Below are 26,645 nucleotides of genomic sequence, written 5' to 3'. Positions count from 1 at the left end.
AAGATTATCCTGGAAGATAAGTCACTTTGGCAATTCCTTAACTGCAACTCTACCCTGGCTGAAAACTCAACCCTGCATCTCACCTAAAAAAAAAAAAAGAATAACTCTAAAGCCACACTCCCACCTGGTGCTACTCTAATGCCACTGGAGCAGTCTTCAATTCTCATGGAGCATTCAGGGCTAATATTCTGAATTCATTTAAGAGTTTAGGATTGGGACTGAGGGAGTGGGTCACCCTGGCTCAAACCCTGCCCAGTACATCACCTCTGGCCACACCTGCTCCTTCTGATTCTGTAAAGCATGAGAAATAATACTTTTTCCCTCCACAAGCACTGGTACTGTCAGACAAATAACAGCTCCATGGAAGAATCCTGTAACACCACCAACAGTCCATGTTCAGGGAAGTGAGTTTGGACCCTAATGTGGCCACTGACTTAAGCACGATCTTGGGCAAATGGCTGTTTCCTTCTGTGGCGATGGTGAGAGCTCCCGGCCCAGGTGGCAGTGCAGCCTCACTGCCCTGCTCACAGGAGGCACACAATAAATGCCCATTATTCAATCTGGAGAATGAAGTACAACATTCAGTTTTGGAAAATATTTATTAAAAAACTAAAGTGAATGTGGCAAAAATCAAAACAAAACTCCCCAGACACATACCTTTAAGTAGTAAGCATATGACATTGGTTATAAAGCTTTTTCCACTTTTTTGACCTAGTTTTTCCCACCATCTATGATTAAGGAAGGCTTCTGATGGAAGCCTCATGTAAACAGCTCTCCTGTATTAGTGATGAGCAAAAACTAATTATGTGAGGACTATCAGTGGACATAGGACTCACTTTCCTAGGTAATATACACCAAACACAAGAGAAAGATCAAGTCTTGGGAATGTATTCCTGGGGACCTATAGTTCTAGTTTTAATTTGGGCTGTTGGGGGATGAAATAGTAAAAAGACAAATAGTATCAGTTGAGGGCAATTGTAAAAGCACCTTTAAAATCTGGACCCTTTCCCCACAACTTAACCCAGTAATTCTCAAACTTGACGGCTGAAAAAAATCACCTGATGGGATTGTTAAATTCACAGGCTCTCAATGTGCATGTCTAAGGTACTCCAGGTGACTATGCATACTGATTAGCCTTCCAGTTTGAGAAACAGAAACAGTTTAAAATGCACTAAAAACAATTCCTATCTGCTAAACAAAGATGAAAGCAATCTTCTGACAGTCAATGTGGAAGGACCAATGAAGGAGGGGGCAGGAAGAAGCCTCCAGTTCCTAACCTACTGGTCTGTCTGCAGGAGCCCTGAGCAACCGGTCAAGGGCTGTTCAGGAAGTAAAATTTAATAATCAAGTTAAACAGGCCAACAGCATTCACCCCAGTTTCATGAACTCCATTGGGCTGATGTTCAAAGAGAACACAAGGTAACTGGGGACCTTGACTTGTGAAGACATAGTGAATAAAACATCCATAAAATCCTTTATTAACCATAGAGCATTATGCCCAAATAATTTCACTGCATCATGGACAACATGTTGAAATAGTCACATTGATTCCAAGGTTCCCATTATCTGCAAAAAGATGTGCTATGGCTGTGTCAAAAACCAGGCAGTCGCTGTTCATGATGGCCGCAGCCACACCATCATGGATGGATCGGGGCGTGGCCTCCCAGGTCAGCCTCCGGCGGTTCCCATTCAGCTCCAGTCTGTAGGCAAAGTTCTCGGCCTGCTTGCGAGTGCCGATAAGCAGTACTATGGCAAAGAACTGCTGGTGGCCTTCGTACTTCTCTTGTTTTTCTAGCACCAGCATGAAGTGATGGCCAAAACATGACTGCATCATCACCCAGTCGACAGCCCCTGGCAGGTTAATGTCTGTAGCTAGAAAGACAATGTCTTCTCCCTGAAGGGTGGTAATGCTCTTGTGGGCGTGCATGAGATGGGACATCACAGCCTCAAGGGACCCCTGCCACTTGCAGGAAGCACCAGGACAGGGACAGGAGTAGGGTCGGTATTCACAGATGTCTTCATGCTCTGGCTTCTCTGTGTGGTGAAGGGTCAGGGAGCAGCCTGTGGTGGCATACTGTGAGGACAGAAAGAAACACAATGAGCCATGGGCTTTTTCAAAAGTTATACTGGGATGAAAAGAAACACACATGGCAGCCAGCAGGACGAGAGTGAGGGAGAGAGTGAGTAAATAAGGGAGGGAGTGGGGAGTGTGTGGACATGTATGGTATGTGGCGTGAGGTGTGTGTGTGAATGAAGGGTGAGTTAGATCTTGCAGGAGTCTTGGGGCTGGCAGATCAGGCTCCTGGTTGGGGAGCCCCTGCTATAGCCATAGGCACTTCCCCAGCTGCGAGGCTCTGGCACAGAAACCACATCGTTATGAAGGGAGAGCAGCTGTACCTAGGGGTGCAGCCACACCAACACCTTTGGTGGCTTTGGGTACCACCTTGGACCCGGAAGTGAGTCATAGAGTGCATGCCATCCCAGCTAGAGTAATGCCACCCTGCCCGCTGTCTCTGGGACCCCTGCAGTGAGTTGCTGAGTGAGCCCCAAAGTTGTGTCACCTCACCTCAGCCACATTGGGACCCCTACATCCCCAGCCATGGGCTCTGGACCCTATGTGTGTCATGCTACACCTCCCGTGAGCTACAGGACCCTGCAGTGTGTTGTACCACTCTGGCAGTAGGCTTTGGACCACAAAGTGAGTCCCACATCATGACCCCAAGCACATGCACAACAGCTTGCATGATGAAGTTGGGTGTGAGTTACATAGTCAGACAACCTGTAAGGAAACTCCACCCAATGAGTTTGAGACAATAGCATTCAAGGTCCAACTACACCAAATAACTCAAGTAGTGGGCCTTTCTAGAACACCCAACTCAGGAGATCTGAGAGACTGCACTACTGGGTTCCACAAAACACCTACTTCATAGGAACACCCCTATGTGTGGCATAGCAATTTCATAAGACATAGAAACAAATACAATGAGACAACAAAAATGGGGAGACAAAGAAACAATCCCCAAAAGGAAAAAAAAAAAAAAAGGAGGAATTGCCAGAATTCCTAAATGAAATGGAGGCAAGTAATTTGTCAGAAAAAGAATTCAGAGTAATGGTAATAAGGATACTCAATCATCTGGATGACAAATACATACAATTAAATGAGAATTATAAGGAGCTGAATGAGATTTTCACCAACATAAATAAGAATCAAGAGGAAATGAAGAATAACATAGCCGCAAAAAAGAATACTACGGGCCGAATCCAGTTTGGCACAGTGGATAGAACATCAGCCTGCAGACTGAAAGATCCCAGGTTTGATTCCTGTCAAGAGCATGTACATTGGTTGCGGGCACATCCTCGGTGGGGGGTGTTTAGGAAGCAGTTGGTTGATGTTTCTCTCTTATCGATGTTTCTAGCTCTCTATACCTCTCCCTTCCTCTCTGTAAAAAAATCAATTAAAAAAATATTTTTTTTTTAAAAGAAAGAAAACTACAGAAGGTTTCAACAGAAGACTTGAAGAAGCTGAAGTCCGAATCAGAAAGTTCAAAGACAAGGTAGGAAAAAAAAACACCCAAGCAGAGTATCAACTAGGGGGAAAAAGTTAAAAAGCAGGAGGAGAGCCTAAGGGAGCTGTGGGACAACACGAAACAAAACAACATCCACATAATATGGGTGCCAGAAGGAGAGGAAGCTGAGCAAGAAATAGAAAACTTAAAGGAATAATGACAGCAAACTTCCCTGATTCAGGGAAGAAAAACACCAGGCAAGTCTAAGAAGCTAACAGAATCCCAGTCAAGATGAACCAAAAAAGACTGACACCAAAACACAATGTAATTAAAGTGGCAAACATAAAAGGCAAAGAAAAAAAAAATCTTAAAAGTTGCAAGAGAGAGACAGAAAGTTACCTACAAAGGATTTCCCATTAGACTATCACCTGATTTCTCAACAGAAACTCATCATGCCAGAGGGAATGGGATGAAGTATACAAAGTGATGAAAAAGCAAGGGACTGAATCTAAGAATACTCTATCCAGCAAGGCTATCATTCAAAATTGAAGGGGAAATTAGGAGCTTCACCAAAAAAAAGTAAGGGAGTTTATTATCACTAAGCCAGCAATGTAAGAAATGCTAAAGGGGATGCTGTAAAAAGAAGAAATAGAAAGGGAAGAAGGAACACAGGCATAAAGAATAAAAACAAATACCTATCAATAATAACCTTAAATGTAAATGTATTAAATGCTCTAATCAAAAGATTTAGGGTAGCCAAATGGATAAGAAAAGATGACCCAGAGAGAAACCAAGGTGGCGGCATAGAAACGCCTAACTGCAGCCTCACACAACAATTTCAAAAAACACAACTAAAATACAAATTGGACATTATCCAGAACTACAGGAAAGTTGACTAACTGGAAATTCTACAATGAGAGGGAAAGAGAAAACCAGAAGGAAAATCAGAGGAGCTGTAAAAGCCTAAGGTACGGAGACACGGTGAGCACGTGGGGAGAGGATGGAGCTGGAGAGGAGGGGGAGGCTGAGTGCATGGCTGGCGTTCCCTAGCAGGAAGGAGATAAAAGCTCTGGACTGTGCTGAACCCCAGTTCTGACAGCACTGAACCCCAGTTCTGAACGAGACCCTGTGGACCAAGGCTCATACAGAGGGAATTTAGGCTGTAAGGCGGAAACACAGGGGAGTGGCAAAAGGCAGTCCTAGAGGCGCGCATATATGTGCAGAGGATGGACTGTTGACTCTGCTGCTAGATTGCCCTAGCGGGAAGGAGACAAAAGCTCCGGACTGTGCTGAGCCCCAGTTCTGACTGCACTGAACCCCAGTTCTAGGCCAAACCCTGGGGCCCAGACTCATGCAGAGGGAATCTGGGCTGTAAGGCAGAAATTCAGGGGAGCGGCGAAAGGCAGTCCCGGAGGCTGGCATATTTTGCGCAGAGGACGAACTGTTGACTGTGCCAATGGATTGCCCTAGCAGGAAGGAGACAAAAGCTCCAGATTGCTCTGAACCCCACTTCCAATTGCACTGATCCCCAGATCCGGGCTCATTGGGGGAGAGCCTAGACTGTCTGGTAGCGGGCGAAACTCGAAGGCACCTTTCTCTCAGAGGTGCTTGCAGTGAGTACCAAAGGACACTGAGGAACTCTGAAACTCAGGAACCTCATGGGGCGGGGCTGACAGAAGCCAAGGCTGTAGGCTCCACCCTGAAACTCCGCCCCATCCAAGCTGAGCACAGAGGCTTTTGCAAATTTCCAAGTCTAGTCAAATAAGGCTGTCTCCCGGCATAGACACAGCTGATCCTCATAGCCAATTGGCCTGGAGGTCAGTTCCTCCCAGTAATACCAACAACAATCAAGACTTAATTACAACAAGGCAGTACACACAGTTCAGAAAGGGGTGCACTAAGAATGTACACCTCAGGTAACTGGGAGGCTGATCTACTGAACCATATAGGACACCTTAGCACACAAAGCCACCCTACCAACTCAGGGAAGCAGCAAAAATGCAGAGACAAGGAAACAAATCACAAACAAAAGAAATGGAGGACAAAAAGCGACTGGATATAGAGTTCAAAACCATGGTTATAAGGTTTTTCAAGAATTTCCTAGAAAAGGCTGATAAAATAAGTGAGACCTATGAGGATATGAAAAGGATCAACAAGAAATAAAGAATGCATTGTCTAAAATAAAAAATATTATGCAGAGTCCTAAAAACAGAATGGAAGATCCCAAGACTCAAGTAAAAAATTTGGAACATAAAGAGCCAGAAGACATTCCTCCACAGAAGCAAGAAGTCAAGAGAATCCAGAAAGTTGAAGATAATGTAAGAAACCTCTGGGACAATATCAAGTGAACCAACATCAGAATTATGGGGGTCCCAGGAGAAGAGAGAGAGCAAGATACTGAAAACATACTGGAAGAAATAGTGACATAAAACTTCCCCACCTGGCGAAAGAAATAGACTTACAAGTCCAGGAAGCGCACAGAACTCTAAACAGAAGGAATCCAAAGGGGACCACACCAAGACAAATCATAATTAAAATCCCAAGAGCAAAAGACAAAGAGAGAATATTAAAAGCAGCAAGAGAAAAGCAGGTAGTTACCTATAAAGGAGCACCCATACAATTGTCAGCTGATTTCTCAACAGAAACCATGCAGGCCAGACGGGAATGGCAAGAAATATTCAAGGTGATGAGTAGCAAGAAAAACATGAGTAACAGCAAAAGTTACTCTACCCAGGAAAGCTATCATTCAGAATCAAAGTCCAGATAAAGAGCTTCACAAATAAAAAAAGCTAAAGGAGTTCATCACCGCCAAACCAGAATTATATGAATTGCTGAAGGGGGTTCCTTAGGAAGAGGAAGAAGGAAGAAGATAAAAATTATGAACAATAAATACGTATCTATCAACAAGTGAATCTAAAAACCAAGGGAATTAAAAAATCTGATGAACAATATTAACTAGTGAATATAATAGAATCAGAGGTATGGAAGGGGAGTGAACTGATGATTCTCGGGGAAAAGGGGAGTGGGGGGTGTGGGAAGAGACTGAACATAAACTGTGCACCTATGGATGAGGACAATAGGGGGTGAGGAAAGGGCAGAGGGTGGGGTGGAAGCCTGGTGGAGGGGAACAATGGAGGGAAAAAATGAGGAACATTTGTAATAATATGAACAATAAAGATTTATTAAAAAAAAAAAAAAAGAAAACATGAGCCATATATATGCTGTCTACAAGAGACCTACCTCAGAACAAAGTACTCACACAGACCAAAAGCAAAAAATCTTCAGGCAAATGAAAATGGAAAAAAACCCAAAAAAACAAAACTGGGATAGCAATACTTATATCTGACAAAATAGACCTCAAAGTAAAGGTAATAACAAGAGATAATGAAGGGCACTTCATAATACTAAAGGGATCAATACAACTAGAGGACATAACTCTGGTAAACATATGTACATCCAATACAAGACCATCCAAATACATTAAAAAAAAAAAAAAACTTTTGGAAGATATCCAAGGAGAGATAGACAGCAATACAATCATAGTAGAGGATTTTAACACCCCATTGATAACATGATAAATATTCTAGACAAAAGGTCAACAAAGAAACAGAAATCCTAAATAACTCACTAGATCAGATGTGACTAATTGACATCTTCAGAACATTTCACCCCAAAGCTACAGAATATACATTCTTTTCAAGTGCACATGGAACATTTTCAAAGACAGATTACATGTTAGTACACAAAACAAGTCTCTATAAATTCAAGGAGACTGAAATCATATCAACTATCTTTTCAGATCACAATGTCATAAAATTAGAAATCAATTACAATAAAAACACTAAAAAACAATCAAACACATGGAGGCTAAATAGCATGTTATTCAACAATGAATGGGTTATCAAAGAGATAAAACAGGAAATAAAAAACATTTCAGAAACAAATGAAAATGAAAACACAACAATCCAAAATCTTTTTCTTTTTTAAATATATTTTATTGATTTTTTTACAGAGAGGAAGGGAGAGAGATAGAGAGCTAGAAACGTTGACGAGAGAGAAACATCGACCAGCTGCCTCTTGCACACCCCCTACCGGGGATGTGCCCGCAACCAAAGTACATGCCCTTGACCGGAATCGAACCTGGGACCTTTCAGTCCGCAGACCGACGCTCTACCTCTGAGCCAAACCAGTTTCGGCAACAATCCAAAATCTATGGGGCACAGTGAAAGCTGTCTTGAGAGGGATGTTCTTGGCTCTATAGGCTTACCTAAACACACTCACACACACACACACACACACACACAAAAAAAAAAAAAAAAAAAAAAAGAAAAAAGAAAAAACTGTAATGCTATCTAACCCTAAAACTTAAATAATTAGAAAGAGAGCAACAAGAAAATCCCAGAGTAAGTAGAAGGAAGGAAATAATAAAGATCAGAATAGAGATAAATGACACAGAGACCAAAAGTACAATACAAAAGATCAATAAAACCAAGAGCTGGTTCTTTGAAAGGATAAACAAGACTGATGAACCTCTAGCCAGACTCACCAAGAAACAAAGAAAGAGAACCCGAATAAACAAAATAAAAAATGGAAGAGGTGAAGAACAACTGACCCCAAAGAGATACAAAGGATTATAAAAAATAGAGTTGCCACAAATCTATTTCAACAAGCTGCATAATCTTGATTGACCAAATGGAAATATTCTCAGAAAAATACAATCTGAAACTTAATCAGAAAGAAGCAGAAAACCTGAATAGACCGTTAACTACTGATGAAATTGAATCAGTGATAATAATAAAAAAACAAACCACAGGTGAATTTACCAAGCAATCAAAGGAGAACCAACACCTATCCTCTTCAAACTATTCCAAAAAATTCAAGAGAATGGAATATTTCCAAGCTCTTTCTCTGAGGCCAGCATTACTCTAGTCCCAAAACCAGAAAAAGATACTGCAAAGGAAGAGAATTACAGACCAATATTCCTGATGAACATAGATGCTAAAATCCTCAACAAAATTCTAGCAAATCAGATCCAGCAATAGATTAGGAAGATCATACACCATGACCAAGTGGGATTTATTCCAGGGATGCAAGGCTGGTACAATATCCACACATCAATAAATGTGATACAGCACATTAACAGATAGCAAGACAAAAACCACATGATTATATCAATTGATGCAGAAAAAGAATTAGAGAAAATCCAATACCCTTACTTGATAAAAACTCTCAGCCAAGTGGGAATAGAGGGATCATACTTCAACATAAGAAAAGCCTTATAGGACATACCTAAGCCAACATCATACTCTTGGGCAAAAACTAAAAGCATTTCACCTACTGTGTTTCCCCGTAAATAAGACATCCTCCTAAAATAAGACCTAGCGCATGGAAAGATAAGACATCCTCTGAAAATAAGACCTAGCGCAACTTTGGGAGAAAAAATTAATATAAGACACTGTCTTATTTTCAGGGAAAAAGGTAGAAACAAAACAAAACAGGAATGCCCATGCTCATCACTTCTTCAACATAGTACTGGAAGGGCTAGCCAAAGCAATCAGACAAGAAGAAATAAAAGGCATCCAAATGGGAAAAAAATAACTAAAACTGTCATTATTCACAGATGACATGATATTGTACATTAAAACCCTAAAGACTCCATAAAAAAAAAACACTCAATTTAATAAATGAATTCGGCAATGTAGCAGTATATAAAATTAATACCCAGAAATCAATGTCATTTTTACACACCAATAATGAACTCTCAGAAAGAGAAACTAAAAAACTAAAAAATAAATCTCATCTACCATTGCAATAACAACAAAAAAATTAAGACACTTATGAATAAACTTAATCAAGGAGGTGAAAGTCCTGTACTCTAAAAACTACATAATTTTGAAAAAAGAAATAGAGGAAGAAATACACAAGTAGAAGAATATACCATGTTCATGGATTGGTAGAATCAACATCATTATAATGATCATACTATTAAAAGCAATCTATAGATTCAATGCAATCCTTATTAAAATACTAACAGCATATTTCTCAGACCTAGAACAAGTACTCCAAAAATTTATATGGAGTCAAAAAAGACCCCAAATAGCTACAGCAATCTTGAGAAAAAACAAAGTTGGAGGGATCACAATACCAGATACCAAGCTCTATTACAAAGCCACTGTACTCAAAACTGTCTGGTACTGGCACAAGAGCAGACATATAGACAAATGGAACAGAACAGAGAACCCAGAAATTGACCCAAGCCATTATGCTCAATTAATATTTGACAAAGCCTGCAAGAGCATATATTGGAGCAGAAACAGTCTCTTCAATAAATGGTGCTGGGAAAATTGGACAAATACATGCAAAAGAAAGAAAGGAAGGAAGGAAGGAAGGAAGGAAGGAAGGAAGGAAGGAAGGAAGGAAGGAAGGAAGGAAGGAAGGAAGGAAAAAGAAAAGAAGGAAGAAAAAAAGAAAGAAAGGAAGGAAGGAAGGAAGGAAGGAACTAGATCACCAACTTACACCATACACAAAAATAAATTCAAAATGGATAAAAGGCTTAAATGTTAGACATGAAACCATAAAAATCCTAGAAGAAACTATTGGCAGTAAATCTCAGACATCTCTTGTAGTAATATGTTTATGGATACATCTCCTAGGACAATGGAAACTAAGGAGAAAATAAATGGGACTACATCAAAAGAAAAAGCTTCTGCACAGGAAAAGAAACAATCAACAATACAACAAGAGAGCACACTGAATGGGAGAACATATTTGCCAATGATACATCAGATAAGGAGTTAATCTCCAAAATTTATAGGGAACTCATACAATTTAACAAAAGGAAGATAAACAATCCAATTTTAAAAAATGGGCAAAGGATCTATATAGATACAGAAGGCCAAAAGGCATATGAAAAAATGCTCAAAGTCACTAATCTGAGAGATGAAAATAAAAATGACAATGATAAGAAAATAAATGAAAATAAAAACCACAAATCAAGAAATGACGAATGTTAGTAAGGATGTAGAAAAAACCCTGGTACACTATTGGTGGGAATGCAGACTGGTGTAGCCTCTGTGAAAAATATAATGGAGTTTCCTCAAAAGAATTAAAAATGGAACTCTTATTTGACACAGTGATCCCACTTCTAGGAATATATCCCAAGAAACTAGAAACACTTATCAGAAAGAATATATATACTCCTATATTCATAACACCACAATTTACAGTAAATAAGATTTGGAAACAGACTATATGGATTAAAAAACAATGGTACATCTATACAGCTGTAAAAAAGAACTCTTACCATTTGCAATAGCATGGTTGGACCTAGAGAGCATTATGCTAAGCAAAATAAGCCAATCAGAGAAATGTAAGAATCACATGATCTCACTCATTTGTGGAATATAATGAACAATATAAACTGATGAATAAAAATAGATGAAGAGTCACAGAAGCATCAAACAGACTATTAAACCTCAAAGGGAAGGCATGGAGGGTGGGGGAAGGATGAAGAGATCAACCAATGAACTTCTATGTGTATATGCATAACCCATGAACACAGGAAAGGGTGGTGAATACCTTGGGTGGGGAAAGAGGACAGGATGGGAGAGGCCATTGGGGGAATCAGGGGACAAATGTAATACTTTCAACAGTAAAGATGAAAAAAAAAATTCTACTGGCTTCAGCGACCAAGAGTACTCACTCAGGTTTCCTGGGCTTAACCTGTGGTCTTATTTCAACTATTTTTGCTAGAGATGAGTTGAAGATGAGTAAGAGTCTCAGTTCCCATTCACTGTCAGTACTACTCTGCACAAAACCAGGGCAGATCCTGCAGCAGGAATGTGCTGCATTCCAACCCCCGTCTGAAATAAAAAACTTACAGCTCAACTACTCAGTAGAAACAGCAACAAAATTGCTGAGCCTGTCCTAGGAAACCTTGTCTTCCCCTCACTGGTGACTGGCAGGCAGGTTGCGGGGAAGACTGCACTTTGGCTCCACGCTTTAGCCTGCTGGAGTGATCAGTTTGGGGCAGAAGAAGGCTGGAGACCACTCACAAGGTAGAAATACTACCTCACCTTCTTTATCTTTTAAAATCTTCCCCGGAGGGGCTCTGAACGTACCTCTTGAGTGAGAGGAAATCATGTCTGACGGTTGCTTAACTAACTTGGGAGACTGCTGGTCGGTTTGGTGCCAGCCAGTGGAGGCTAAAATGAGAAGGGCCTCACACTCCTCTCAAAGCCCTCTGAGCTCTCCTGAGAGACCACTTCCTCAAGTCCAATTGCACATCTCCTATGACCAGGTATGTCAGGTCCTCGGCAGGCCCAGGAGAAAGGGGAACTAACATGGGTCCTGGAGTGGATGCTGTCCTGGAGGAGTTTTCTGACTTGGCCAGTCCACCCCTTAAACTACTGCCTTAAGAGGGTACAAATCAAACCTTTTCTCCCTTAAGCTCAGGATGACATTCCTGATGGATAATCACACCTATCACAGGAAAAGACCACATGAAAAGGAATCAGATATTTGTTCCCAACTTCCACAAAAATGACAATGTTCATTCCTAGCTAACAGATGGAGACAGCAGACACTTGCCCGGAGTGCTATGCAGTTGTCTTGTAAAGGATGAGGAAGCCTGAACACCTTTTTGGGTGAAGCTGGAAGTATGCCTCAGCACCTCCAGCAGCAGTGGCAGGCAAGATGTCCGGCTTATCCACTTGGACTTCCCCACCCACTTTGGAAACAAGACACCAAATAAGGGCAGGGCCAGGCCATTTTCCAAGATGCTGTGTCCAACTGCTAAAAAAAAAAAAAAAAAAAAAAAAAAATCCCACAGCTGTTTTTGCTTCTCTCTACCCTGCCATAGAGATTCAACCCCTTATAAACTTTAAGTAGGTCAACTTCGAAGTTTTACAGCTGAATTTATCATTAGCAATAAACAGGCATTAGCATCTTTTCCATTTAAGACCCCAAGCTATAGTCACTGAGGGTAGAGAAGCAATCAAGCCAGTCTGCACGCCCCTAATAAAGGAGAGTACTGGCAGTCACATTTCTTTTAGAGAAAAAAAATTCAGCTCATTCCTCCCAGACCTAAAGTGGTTGACGATAATCTTCAATAGAAATTTCACTGTTATTTACTTTGTCCAGAGGAACTGCTTATTCATATTTTTAACATGGACTAATTTCAAAAGCATGGGTGTAAAAAATTTAATTAGAGGAGAAAAACAAGTTTATTTACCCATGTATGTTAATATTTTGTGTTCCGAACAAATATAAGGCCCTAATAAGCACATTCCTATGAACTGTGTTTTAAATCTAGGAATAAAGAGTCTTCTGAGGTTCTGTGAGTGATGAGTGAGGCATTTCTGTCTAGAGTGGAAAATACATATGCAAGAATTAACCCAGAGCCTGGCAGATTCTCTGGTTAAAATATTTGGATCTGAAAGCATTTCAGAATGGGCTGTTTACCACAGCTGCCCCTACTAATTCCAGGAGCGCGAAGAACTTTGGCGGAGTGTCCAGAAAAGCGCCACCTGTACATCTTCCTCAACTAAAAGCCCCAAACCACTCCACCTCCACCAACTTAATGCGCAGCAAACATTCATTGCCCTGCAGTCATTTTAGAACTTTTTCTTGTGTAACTCAAGTAGAAATATTTATATTCTGAATTATTTGGTTTGCCTTACAAGTCACACACTGTCCTTCAACCCAAATATAGAGAACAGGGAACCTCCCCAAATTATGCAGATAGAAAAGACATTACTTAGCGTTTGTGCAGACAATGACCTTATGAAGAAAGGCCTTGCCTTCCATGAACTTAAGTATTTTTCAAGTGTTAGGTGCTTACTCCATGCTTTTTCTAAACAAGCTGAACTTTAAAGCTAAACTATTTCTTCTCTTCAATCACCGGAGAAGGGCATCTTCATGATCCCTGATGTCACTTTTACGATGTTTGAATTAGAGATTATTCTAAAAAGAAAACATCTAGCTGAAACCTGTTGGCTCAGTGGATAGAGCATCAGCCTGTGGACTGAAAGGTCCCAGGTTCGATTCCGGTCAAGGGCATGTATCTTGGTTGCGGGCACATCCCCAGCAGGGGGTGTGCAGGAGGCATCTGATCTATGTGTCTCTCTCATTGATGTTTCTAGCTTTCTATCCCTCTCCCTTTCTCTCTGTAAAAAATCAATAAAATATTAAGAAGAAGGAGAAGGACGAGGAGGAGGAGGAGGAGGAGGAGGAGGAGGAGGAGGAGGAGGAGGAGGAGGAGGAGGAGGAGGAGGAGGAGGAGGAAGAGAAAATATCGAAACTTTAGCCCTGGCCGGGAAGCCCTGTTACAGGATTCCAGGGCAGGAGGAATAGGGAAACTGAGACAGGAAAGTTAAAACAAGTTCAAACAGTGTGAACAATTTACAGCCAGCTTTTAACTAACAAACTATCATCTCCCTGAACCAAGGACACCAGAGCAAATGGTTAAAAACCTCCCTAATAAGAGAATGCAGAAAAGGAGGGAGGTAAGAGGAAAGAAAAAAGGGCCGTTTTACTCTCTAAGCAGAGAAGCCAGCAGTTTCAAGACTTAAGGTAAAGCTGCAAGGTACTTTTCATAATTTTGGGAAGGCCACAACAAAGTAAAAAAAAAGGAACCTTGAGAATTAATCTGTACCACAATATTCAGCAGAGGAACTTAATGCCTACTGACAGGAGGGTATGTAATGCCCCAGACCCCACCCAACTTGCTCTTTAGATTAGCGGAGAGCCTGTCTGTGCTCCATAAGCCAGATGTATGTTTGCTTGTTTTGCTTTAATAAAATGGCCTTTCACAACGCAGTCAAGGTCTCTTGTATACATTCATTTATATGAGAACACAGGATGGAGGCTGGGGTCGGCCCTCTCCCACTGATTCAGAGGGCTGTCCTAAGAACATCTCTGTAGTGTTGATGAGAGGTGGCCTGTAACAGCTCAGTTGGTTAGAACATTATCCCTAAAAGCCAAGCTTTCAGGTTGGATGCCTGGTCAGGGCACATAAAATAATCAGCCATGAATGCATTAAGAAATGGAACAACAAGCCGAAGCCAGTTTGGCTCAGCGATAGAGCGTCGGTCTGCGGACTGAAAGGTCCCAGGTTCGAATCCGGTCAAGGGCATGTACATTGGTTGCGGGCACATCCCCGGTAGGGGGTGTGCAAGAGGCAGCTGGTCGATGTTTCTCTCTCATCGACATTTCTAGCTCTCTATCTCTCTCCCTTCCTCTCTGTAAAAAATCAATAAAATAAAAAAATAAAAAATAATGGAACAACAAATCAGTTTTGCTCTCTCTCTTCCTCCTTCCCTCCCTCTTTCTCTCCTCTTTTCCTCTCTCTCTAAAATCAATCAATAAATAAAAATTTAAAAAAACTTTAAACACTCATACACACACACACACACACACACACACACTCCACAGTCACACTTCATATTTATAATAGACTCGGCATTGTTCTGGAAAACACTATTGTGTTATTGCTACCTACATTAGGGGCTCGAATCCAGGGATAAGAAGGAGGGTTTCAGGGTCTGTGAATTCCGGAAACTGCATGGAAAACTGTCTGGGTGCCTCTGAGCAGCAAACCCAAATTGCACTGGCCCCTGGGCTGTGCTTCCTGACAAACACCAAGGGTTCTAAAGGCCGTGAACCTCTCTCCTGGAGCCCACCCCGCCCTGTGATGCTTCCTGTGGAGAAGGGCCATCCCTGCAACAATAAACAGTTCAAGCACAGCAGAAATACAGACAACAGTGCAGAGGAAGACCGGGGGCAACTCTAAAAGTGAGGTTGGGATGAGGAGGTGGTAAGTAGACAAAAGGACTGTGGATGGAGTGGTTCCAGCACAGGATGGTGGAGCAAACAGTGGGGATAAAACCTAAATGAGAAGCAGGGACTTGACTAGTTTATTTTTGTTTTTTCTACAGCAGCACTATCAACATTTTAGACCGGTACTTCTTTGTGACAGGGCAGTTCTGCACATTGTGGGATTTTAGCAGTATCCCTGGCTTCTGCTCACTAGATGCCAGTAGCAACTGTCCCGCAACCCCATATGTTATGACAATCAGAACTATCACCAGGCATGGCCAAATGCCTCCTGGGGGGCAAAATCGTCCCAGTTGAGAGGCACTAATTTAAATGAATGACAAAACTTGGCTGGGCAGCCACAATCAGAGCTGGTGGCCACTCGAAGCACAGCTTTCCACCCTATGCTAAGAAGTCAAACAATATGAGAAAAATAAACTAATTTACATTTGCCTTGATTGCCCAGCACCCAAACCCACAAGCAAAAACACCAGAGTGGAGAGATCCACTGCTTTTACAAGCAGGTTCTAAAATTAACTTTTTCGGCTTGCACAGGAGAAAAACAGCCCCGGAAGGCGCCTCCCTAGGGAAGGGGCAGCACACCTACAAATAAGGAACCAGTAATTAGGCCTTCCTAGCCTTCTTTGGCATCTTGCAAGAGGTTTCACTTTTCCCACTCTGGCTAGAGCTTGCCCCACCAACCCAGGCAGGTTCAAAGGAGGCTGCTTTCCTTCAGATGCCTTTGTCTTTGATGCACACTCTTCCCAGGAAGAAGCACCTGGGCTGGTTTGCAGAGGGCTGCCTGTGAGTTTCCTCAGCTATAAACAAGATATCTCCAAAGGGAAATATCTGCTGGTGAGGTGGGAATATGCTTAAGTAAACCTCTTGGGGGTGGGGCTGGGCACAACCACACACCGAAGCTCCAAGCAATGAAGAATGCAGGGCGGGGGAGGATGGCCCAGCAGAAGGAGAAACAAATGTTGAAATATAATTTCTGATTTCTCTTTAGAGACTTTTTGTATTATAATGGCTCAAAAGTTTTGTGCGAATGTTTCCTGTCAGCAAAGTGGGCTGGTACCTCATTAAAAAATTATTTTATATATATATATATATATTTCCGAAGGGGCAGGGTGATAGAAACATCAATGAGAGAATCATTGATTGGCTGCCTCCTGCATGCTTCCAACTGAGAATTGAGCCCACAACCTAGGCATGTGCCTTGACTGGAATAAAACCTGGGACCTTTCAGTCTGCAGGCCAATGCTCTATCCACTGAGTCAGACTGGCTAGGGCTGGTGCCTCATGTTTAAAACTTTACAGAAAGCAGTAAATAGAACTAATTCTTTTTCTCAGCATGGGTTTGAAGGGTGTATTTAAATGAATCTAGGCAGGGTTTTGGTATAGAAACACTTTTATATACAAACTAGAAGCCCGGTGCGCAAATTTTGGCCCCTAAGCTTGGTCAGCAATGGGGGTCGATGTGGGGGGAATGAGAGAGAGAGGCAGCTGGCTGGTCTGGGGGAAGGATGGTGGGAGGTTGGCTGACCACAGGAGGTTGGCTGTGGGAGTGTACTGACCACCAAGGGGCAGCTCCTGTATTGAGCATCTGCCCCCTGGTGGTCAGTATTCATAACAGCAACCAGTCAACTGGTCCTTCAGTCACTAATGCTTTTATACTAGAAGCCCTGTGCATGAAATTCGTCCAGGGGAGGAGGGTCCCTCAGCCCGGTCTGCACATTCTCCATTCCGGGACCCCTTGGGGGGATGTCCGACTGTTGGTGGGATCGGGCCTAAACCGGCAGTCAAACATCCCTCTCACAATCTGGGAACATTGGCTCCTAATTGCTCACCTTCCTGCCTGCCTGATCGCCCCTAACCACTGTGCCTGCCTGCCTCATCACCCCTCTGTCTGCCTGCCTGATTGCCCCTAACCGCCTCTGCCTGCTGGCCTGATTGCCCCTACCCACCCTTCCCTGCTGGCCTGATTGCCTCTAACCACCTCTGCCTTGGCTTCCGCCACTGTGGTTTTGTTTGGAAGGAGGACTTGACAACCAGAAGATGTTGGGTCGACCAGTCCAATTAGAATATCACCCTTTTATTAGTATAGATGGACCAGATCCATCAGAAACAGATCCATAGTCAAACACTAGGACACCTGTTATTTACCTAATAGACTCAGTCGTGTTATATTTGTTTATGGAATGAGTATATAAACACAATAAGCACCCTTCTTAGCCAGGTGTTTGGTGAAGGTCATGGATCCTGTGACTGTTTCAGGACATTTAACCTATTTAATTAAATGTGAGTCCATGCAATTCAAGAACAATTTGCTGAACTCCAACAATCGATGTCTTTTATAGGGGTGACGCCATGAGCTCAGGCAGAAGCATGCCCCTCCATGGGGACTATGAGGCAACTGCCCTGCCTCCACCTGCTTCCCTCCTAGAAAACAGTAAACTTTATTAGCAAAACATCTGCCAACACCTCAAATAAGAATGTCTCAAGAAAAACAAAGCACAATCAATATTTTTTGTTCGTGCTCTTAAACTTCTGAATTAAATCCAAGAAATGACCTTGTCTTGGAGTTAGCAAAAGCCAACCACTTTTCTTCAATCTATGTATGCTGCAAGGATCACAAAATGCATAGTGACAGCTAAATGCAATGCAAGTGGGAAAACAAAATTGTCCAAAAGGGCAGAGTTGGAGCAACAAATGAAATCTGAATACAGTGGATTAGATAATAGTACCTACTACATGTTAAATTTCCTGATTCTGGTAATTACCTTTCTTATATAAGAAGATGTTTTAGGAGAAATGCAGTGAGATCTTTAGGGGCAAAGGGGCAGGATGCATACATTTTACATTCGAAGGGTTAAAAAAATATATGTTTGAACAAAGTGAGCACAAATGAAAAAGCAAATGAGGCAAAAAGGAAACAATTGGTGATTCTGGAAAAAGAGTATATGGGATTTGAGGGTGGGGACATTATTATTGCAACTAATAATAAGTCTGAAATCATATAAGAATAAACAAATGTTAAAGAATCTGAGGACAGAGTTAGTATTTTTATCCTTTATAAGATAGAGATTCCTTTTGCAGAATTGGTCAAATGAATTAAGTTTTATCATAATAGCATTGTCTTATAAAGAAAAATATTTTTAACTACATATCTACCTTGGTTGCGTGCACATCCCCAGTAGGGGATGTGCAAGAGGCAGCTGATCGATGATTCTCTCTCATTGATGTTTCTAACGCTCTATCCCTCTCTCTTCCTCTCTGTAAAAAATCAATGAAATATATATAATATATATATAATATATATAATATATATATTATATATATAATTTTAAAAATAAAATTATATATATATACACACACATATATATATATACATATATATATATATGTATATATATATAATTTAAAAAATAAAAACCATAGTAAGAAAACAATGACTTAGATGTTGACCAATTAGAGATAAGTAACTCTGGTACTGCTATAAACTGCACTGCTATGCAGCCATTAGACATGACCTTTAATATCAATGTGGAGAAGCAGCCACAATGTGTTAGATATAAAATAGATTATGAAATAGTGTATGGAATCTCCATCTTACCTGTTTTTTTTAAAATAAAAAACTCCATGATGTAAAGTGGCACAGACATATGCAAAATGATAATAGTGGTTATTTCTAGGCAGGGAGGTAGTATAGGGGATTATAATTTATACTAGAGGCCCAGTGCACAATATTCATGCACAGGTAGGGTTCCTAGGCCTGGCTTGCAATCAGGGCTGATCAGGGCCTTTGTTCATTCCGTGCCACCCCTGGTGGTCAGCCCACGTCATAGTGAGCAGTAGAACTCCCCTGGGGACAATTTGCATATTAGCCTTATATTATATAAGAATTATTTTCTATGTTCTATATTTTAAAATAATGATAACTTTTAACAATGAATTTTATAATGTGTAAAAAGATACACACATTAAAAAACATTGCTTGATCTAACCAAGCTTTCCCTTCTAAAACCATTCAATAAATAAAAAAAAAAAAAAAAAAAAAGATTCATCACTAAAAAGTCAATGCTGAGGCCAATTTACCCAGCTCCAGGGAAACACTACATGATCAGGAGTAGGGAAGAGAAGTGTGGTGGGAGAAATCTATGTGAGAAAATAAAAAAGATTCCTTTTTTACTTTTTCAAGTTTATGCCTGGGGCTGACTTCATACACTGGCCACTTTCTGTCAGCTTCTAACTATGCACGCGTCTTATGGTTTACTCTGCAGCTGTGCTGGGCACTGGGTGTAAATTATTATAGAGTTTGGTCCTCACCCCCTTCACCAATAAGCCAATGAGGCTTAAAGGGGTCACCAATCCATCCATCTGGACCAGGAGGCTCATGTAGGTAGGGCCTGATCTCAAAACCACCCAAGTAAGAGGCAGCCTGGGGGGAGGAGTGACCCAAAGACACTGCCTTTGTTGATTCAAAGTTTTAAAATTCGGCCCAGGCCCACACATTTAACACCAGGGGTGCTTTCCATTCACCTCCATTATGTCAGCGGATGAAAACTTATCTCATAGACACTATAGAGAGTATAAAAATCATTACATACAATCTTTACCAGAATGATAAATGACAACAGTTTCATAATATTTAAGAAGTGAACGGAGATGGGCATATGAGGCAAAGCTGATGAAATTCTGTTGCAGAGTCTTCAGCATCTTTCTTAAGTCTTAGAACAGACACTCCAAGGTGTAATATAAAGATACATCTGATCAGAAAAAGTGTTTAGCTTTCTTAATCTCCGTTTCAGAATGTCCACAATGCAATCACATTCTAATCACATTCTGATTATGCCCTCATGACTTATCCAACAGCTTGACTACTGCCACTCACTTTAGCAAATGTGTACCTACTATGTGCCATTTTCAGGGCATGAGGACCTTTTGGATGCGATTGAGAAATGCCACTGTTTACAAGTTTTGTCAGATGTACACGTCTCGCTCTTAAGACATTTCACAATACGTGGGCTTCAAACACAGACCAGGATAATCTAATTCAGCTCAGGCCGGGGACTTCATAGGCCAGACCTGCTATGGATTAGTCTCCACTCTGGTTGAGCTAAAGACTAACTTCAAGTCATAATGATTTACTCATTCCAGCTATGGAACCTGGGAAAAAATCCTTGCCAACTATGTGTGGAATCAGCATTCAACTTCAGTACTCCTACATAGCATTCCAATGCTTCTGTTCTTAATTTTACACTTAAAAAGCTGTATTTTCAACGTTGTGCTTTACAGTCTGGAATCTCACTCTGACTGTACTAGTATGTGGGCTCCAGGACTGCTAGCACAGGCTGTTATGAGCCAGCCTGGTCAACCACAGCTGGTAGAGAGGACCACAGGGGCAGTTAGTTTCCAAAGAGAATATTTTGTCTTAGGGGGATTTCTGAGGCTAAGGTTTTGGCAAATTGGCTTATCCCTTCAGACTTCTAGGTGATCAATCACTCTCACCTAGCAACACCCCTAGGACCAGTCCTCTTCTATTTGATATGGTGAAGCACAAGCCCTCTGTACCACTTCTAACCCGATTTCAGTGCGCCCACCTGCTAGGTGTTATTTCCACTCTTTAATGGATGAACAAACAGGCATAGGGAAGTACATGACTGAACCAAAGTCATAGGAAGCCAGGATGGGGAACCCTGTTCTATCTCCTGGCTGTGCTCTCTTCCCTGTAGTTTACTGGGTTCTGAAAAAAGATCCCTGGTATAATCATTTAGGCCAACCCCTTCTTTTTGAGATGAAGACATTCAGGTGCAAAGAAATAAACTGGCTGGTACAAAATCAAACACAGTCACTAGCACAACAGTGCAGGTCTCCCAGTGGCCAGAATGAAGTATTCTCTTGTCAAAATAAAGTTGAAAAAAAAAGTGCTATAAAATCACATTCACTTGGGAACCTATCTGAGTTCCAAAGTTCATGATGATAAGGTTCAATGAACACTTACTAAAAGAGAACCAGATAGGAGGTTGCCCATTGGCAGTTGGAATTCGGTCTGAAGACTTGGCTGGTTTGGCCTGTAAGTGTCATCCTTAAATTTGAGTTTGGAAAATGTTAAAAAAAAAATATATATATATATATATATATATAGTCACTAAAATATGCACATTTTTGTCTTTTCTTAAAGTCTGGCATGGATGCAAACACTAGGCCAAACCTGCCAATCAGCCAGTGCAGAGCAAAAGCTGACCTTCGGGGAGGCATGTGTTCCCAGCTCCCCAGCAGCTCCACTGTCCGAGGTCTCCCAACCCCAAGCTACAGGCCTAATGATGCTCTCCTGGTATTTAGAACTTGTCGCCATTGGACTGGACGAGTCCACACTGGGAGCTTTTAATTTTCAACTGGGTTATCTAACTTTACTTCATTTTTTTTTAAGGAACAAAATACCACCTTGCAATCCGAATGCAGAGAAGATTTGCTGAGTGAGGCTTTCCAGTTCAACAATTATTTAAAGACATGCTACTAGAGACTCTTAGAGAAGACAAAGAAAAAATGGAAAAAAATGTATTATGGTGTAAGTGGGCTGGAGTGGTTTTAGCATTTTCCACAGTGGTAGAGAGAAATACTTGGCTGATACTTTAAAAAATGTTGAGTGGGGGCACAAAGGTGTCATCTTCACTTCTCCTACACCCACGCTCCACTGAGGTGGTGGGTCTGAGATAGGGGAACAGGATGTCAAACTTCTCAGGCGTGGAACAAGACACAGAATGGACTAAAAACACGACATAAGGAAGAGAGCCATACTCTGATAGAGATCCTTTTTTTAAAAAAGGAGACCCGAGCTAGTAATGCATGTGGTGCCCTCTATCAAAGGCGCTGGCAGCATTCTAGCTTTTAATTAAGTGCCCCAAACCTATGTAAGGAAGCTATTTGGCAACACATCCATTTGGGACCAACTGAAGCATGAACAGTGCAGAAATGTAATAAAATTCCCCCAAATATTAGGCTTGTAGGTTATTTTGCCTCCAATATTCCTATTCCATGCCCTATAAAATTCTTGCCAATGAGTTTTATAGTTAACATGTCTGTTGTCTTTTGGAGATGTTCCCAGCAGAGGCTCACTTGGTGCATTCATCCAGCCAGATGGCTTTGTTACTGGTGTCAACCTTGCGTTATGATTTGGAGCCTTGGAGAAAAGCTCAGATTCAAAATCCCTACATAGGGAGTAGTACAAAGGATGCAGGTTCACAGGCTGGTCCACTTATTAGCTGTGCGATCTTGACAAGTCACTTAACTCTTAACCTCTCTATAGGCATGAGTTTTCTCATCTGAAAAAGAAGAAAGGCAAACTAATAAAAGCTGACCCACACTAAGTAAATAGCTGGCACACAGAAGGAAACCAATAAGCATTCCACATAATCTCCCTTCATTTCACAGAACGCTGGACGCTAAGGGGCCTTAGAAGTTGAGCAGTCCCACCCCCTCATAAACACAAGAAGAAATTAAGGACCCAGAAATGCTCCCAGACAAGCAATGACAATTCCAACAACTCTTGAGACCTGGGCTCTGGTATTTCACCCAATGTTGGTTTTCTCGCACAAGCCCACCCCATGGCAGATTCTAAGAGCAGGTAGGGATAGTGATAAGGCAGTTCCTTTGTTTTCCAGCAGCAAGTGCAAGCCACAGGGCTAGGTACACAGACCTATTCTGTTGAAGTTGACATAGACCTTACTACTCTTTCCTGCTCTCATCCTCCCCAACTAACATATCTTGGTTGCTTGTTGGGACTCTATATACATCCAGGTTTGGTTTGCCAAACTAAGTGGCTGAGCTCCCCTGTCAATAGCTTGGATTATTGGTCAAAGTTGAGACATGATACTCCAGCATTATAGAATCACACACAGACACCACACTAAAATTACTTTCTAAGCTTGGTTCCTGGTCTGTAGGGGAATGGTTGACCCTGTTAAATTTCAGCTTGCAAAGTGATAGCTTTGCCCAACTGCATTCTTACAGAATAGGGATGTGGAAAATCAATGATGTGCAGAGAAAGCTGAGTAACTGATTTCCAAGAGAACTACTCTTCAAAAAGGACTTCACTAGCATGTTAGATGTTAAAGAGAACATATACTTCAATAGGAACCAGAATCCTAGATCCTGAAAGTGAAACTTCACAGTTCAAATAGCATGTTATAACTATTTCCTTCACTTTCTCTTGGGAGCAAAACAATACTTTAGAAGATTGCTTTTTGAAAATAAATTATGGAAGACTGACTGATATCAAATGCTCATTTGTGAACTATAAGTCACCTAAAGTCATTTCTTCTACTGCCCACTGCAGGTTTTGGGGAAAGTGAAGGTCTGAGAAGATGGCTCCCCAGAAATCCTGTGGCACACGCACCCCCACCCCCAACCCACTGTAACCCAGCCCCCACAATACATCTCTAATATCAAATATCTTCTCTTATGTCACTATCACCAAATCTTCTCTTGATCATTAGACACCACCTTCTTCATGATCCTAAGAAAATTACAGAAATAGCTTGTCTGTATATTAAGAGAAACAACTATTGATTATACTGGGTAGATTTGTAAGCATTATGAGGAGTGGTTGGAAATAGAGTAACTTGTTAAGGATGACAGAAAAACCATAGTCCAAACATGAATTCAAACCCTTATTTGAATATGCTATTTTAAACTTATCAGTGGTAGGGCACAGACCAAATTAAATCACTCATGTACTGACTTGAGTCCCAAGCTTCAATTCTCAGGTGGATTATTTTTAATTTAAAATAAGCTCTTGCTCTATAAAAATACGCAGCACCAAGAAGAAATGCAAGACAGCCTAAATGGCTCTAGAGGCAGAGAAGCTACTTTTACACAAAAACTCAAAAGTATTATTGACATTATTTCCACTTCTAAGTTTAGAAAAAGAACTTGATGCTATAGCTCTAGGTTGTCATGAAGTAATACAGACAGGTATATCTCTGAAATTACGCCTTATGATTTTTAAGTGACAGATGTAGGTAAATAGATCTTATAATATGACCACACAACGCAATATTATACAGCCACTTAAAATACAGCAAGGGAGAACTATGTTTCAGCCATAGAAAAATATGTGATAACATGAATTTAAAACAGCGAGTGGCAGAAGTCATTTAGTGGCAGAAGTCATTTTTGGAAAACAAAAAAAAAACATGCCTACGTGTACGTATACATAACCGTCTTTACACACACCGACATCTGTGATTCTAAATTCAGCTGCCTGAGTATATTTATACTTGAAGAACTGTAACAACAGCTCCTGTGTGCCTTTCCTGTTAAATTTCTAATTAACTTTTTTTCACCCCACTTAGAAAAACAACACACACACACAACTCTCCAGTATTTAGAAGGCTACACGAGGCTTGGCTTGCAGGGGTTTTCTTGTTGCTGAGTGAAAGAAAACAGGCTCTAGTCGTCCCCTCCCTCTTTTTAGCTCTATTCCTGAGGGTTCTCAGGGACGGCCAGGTAGATGGCAGGTGCGGGGTGCAGGAGAAATCCGGTACCAAGCCCGCCAAACTGAGTGCTGGTAAAGGGTGCGTGTAGCTCACCCGCTTCCTCCCATCTCAAACCTTCATAGCCTGCTCCTCCATCCAAGTTTTATCTGTGCGGCCCACCCGAGTACCCATCTGCAGAGCACACAGGCTCCGCACGGGGAGAGCTGTGATGTGTCCTGACAACAATCGCTGGCCAATTCGCCTGGGGTCAGCCCAGAGCTACTCCCAAAGTGGGCAGGTAGGGTATGGAGGAAGGTGGACAAAGTGTAAACATTTATGTTAAATAAATGACGTGTCACCTGCCTCTCAGAGCCAGCGAATGGGACGGAGGCCACCAGGCGGAGGTGCGCGGCGGCGCCCGGCCTTACCTTGCAGGGGAACAGGACCGCCGAGGCCACCTTCTCCATAGCCAGGTTCCTGATGCTGGGCGTCAGGGCGCCCCTGCACGTCGGGCAGCAGCTCAGCTTCTGGCGGCATTGGTTACACACCAGGTGCCCGGCCTGGCACTGCAGGATGGGGGGCAGCACATAGTCAAAACAGACCGGGCACTCGAAGAGCGAGGTCAGCTCGTGGTGCTGCGGGGACACCGGGCCGGCCCCGCCGCCGCCGGGGCCCGAGATCACCGCCGCCGCGGCGGGCACCGCAGACGAGCCCGGGCCCGCGGCCGAGATGGTGGCGGCGGCCGGGGGCGCAGCCGGGGCCGGGGCGTGCTGGGGCTGCGGCGGCGGCGGCTTGCTGCAGGGTTTGTTAGCGCCGGGGCCGGCGGAGGACGGGCGGCTCATCGCGCTCCGAACCCACCATGGACGTGCGGGCGTCTGCGGGCCGCGGGGCCGCCGGGGTCAGGGCGGTGCGCGCCGCCCGGGCGGTGGGCTCCGGAGCGCCGCCGCCGCGCCCCCGGGGCCGGGCGCCGGAGCGGGCGGTCGCTGGGCGGGCGGGGGCCGCGCGGCGCAGGCGATCCCCGCGGCCCCGGGCGTTCCGAGCCCCTCCGCGCCCCCGGCCCCTCCTCTCGGCGGCGTCGCGGCCCCGAACCGGAGCGGGCGCGGACCCGGCGCCGGCTCTCGGGCGGCCGCTGACGTAAGCCCCGGGGCGCGCGGACGTGACGCCGGGACACGTGTGTGGCGCCCGGCGCGCGGGGACTGGCAGGGCCGCCCTGCGGGGGCCTCCCGGCGCCAGCTGGCCGCGCGGCACCGCCTGGCGCTACGCTGCGCGCCCGCCCGCCGCCCGGCTCTGCGCTGCGGGACTGCCTTTCCGGGCGGGAAGGGCCGCCCTGCGGGAAGGTGTCGCCGAGGTCATCTGGCCACACCCCGGGGGCCACACCCGGGAGCTGGGCGACGTGTCAGAGGCTCAACCAGAAGGACAACTTCTAGGGGGCGAGGGCGGGGCGCAGGCGGGCGGGCCTGAGAGCCGCGCGGCTTCTCCGGGCTGAGTGCCCGGCGCCCGGGGAGGCGTGTGGCGCGCCCGCTGGGCTCTTAGTCGCGGCGCTGGCGCGGGGCCTACTAAGGGCTGTCAGAGTAGGTTTGGGCCACTTTTTGGTCCTGCTCGCCACACTTGGGGGAGGTAAACTCTGTTTACCAGCGGGAAGGCGAAAGCTTGGTTGAATTGAGCGCCTGTGGCTTGCCCAGTAGGCCCGGGAGGGAGTTCGTAGACAGCGTTGACTCATATGAGATTTCCAGACCCCCTAGAAACGCCAGAAATATGGGTTGGGTCGTGAGGTCCCAGGAAGACAATGGGTGACCCTCCAGTTGAGCGCGCTAAATCCTCGTCTGAGATTCCAACTCAAGTTAAA

At 43.2% G+C, this 26,645-nt stretch overlaps 1 protein-coding gene across 1 annotated transcript; it reads right to left on the bottom strand.

The window, feature by feature from the left end:
* Positions 1-580: 580 nt before the first annotated feature.
* SIAH2 (siah E3 ubiquitin protein ligase 2) lies at positions 581-26,174 on the bottom strand. The gene is made up of 2 exons (XM_084875995.1): positions 25,228-26,174; positions 581-2,074 (listed from the first exon to the last, which is right to left on the bottom strand). The coding sequence occupies exons 1-2, from the start codon at positions 25,639-25,641 to the stop codon at positions 1,517-1,519; spliced, it is 972 nt and encodes a 323-aa protein (XP_084732121.1). The 5' UTR covers positions 25,642-26,174; the 3' UTR covers positions 581-1,516.
* Positions 26,175-26,645: the final 471 nt, after the last annotated feature.

The sequence above is a fragment of the Pipistrellus hanaki genome (genome assembly GCF_964339955.1).
Source record: "Pipistrellus hanaki genome assembly, chromosome: 2".
In the NCBI taxonomy this organism is placed as follows: Eukaryota; Metazoa; Chordata; class Mammalia; order Chiroptera; family Vespertilionidae; genus Pipistrellus; species Pipistrellus hanaki.
This window is presented reverse-complemented; position numbering and strand designations above follow the sequence as displayed.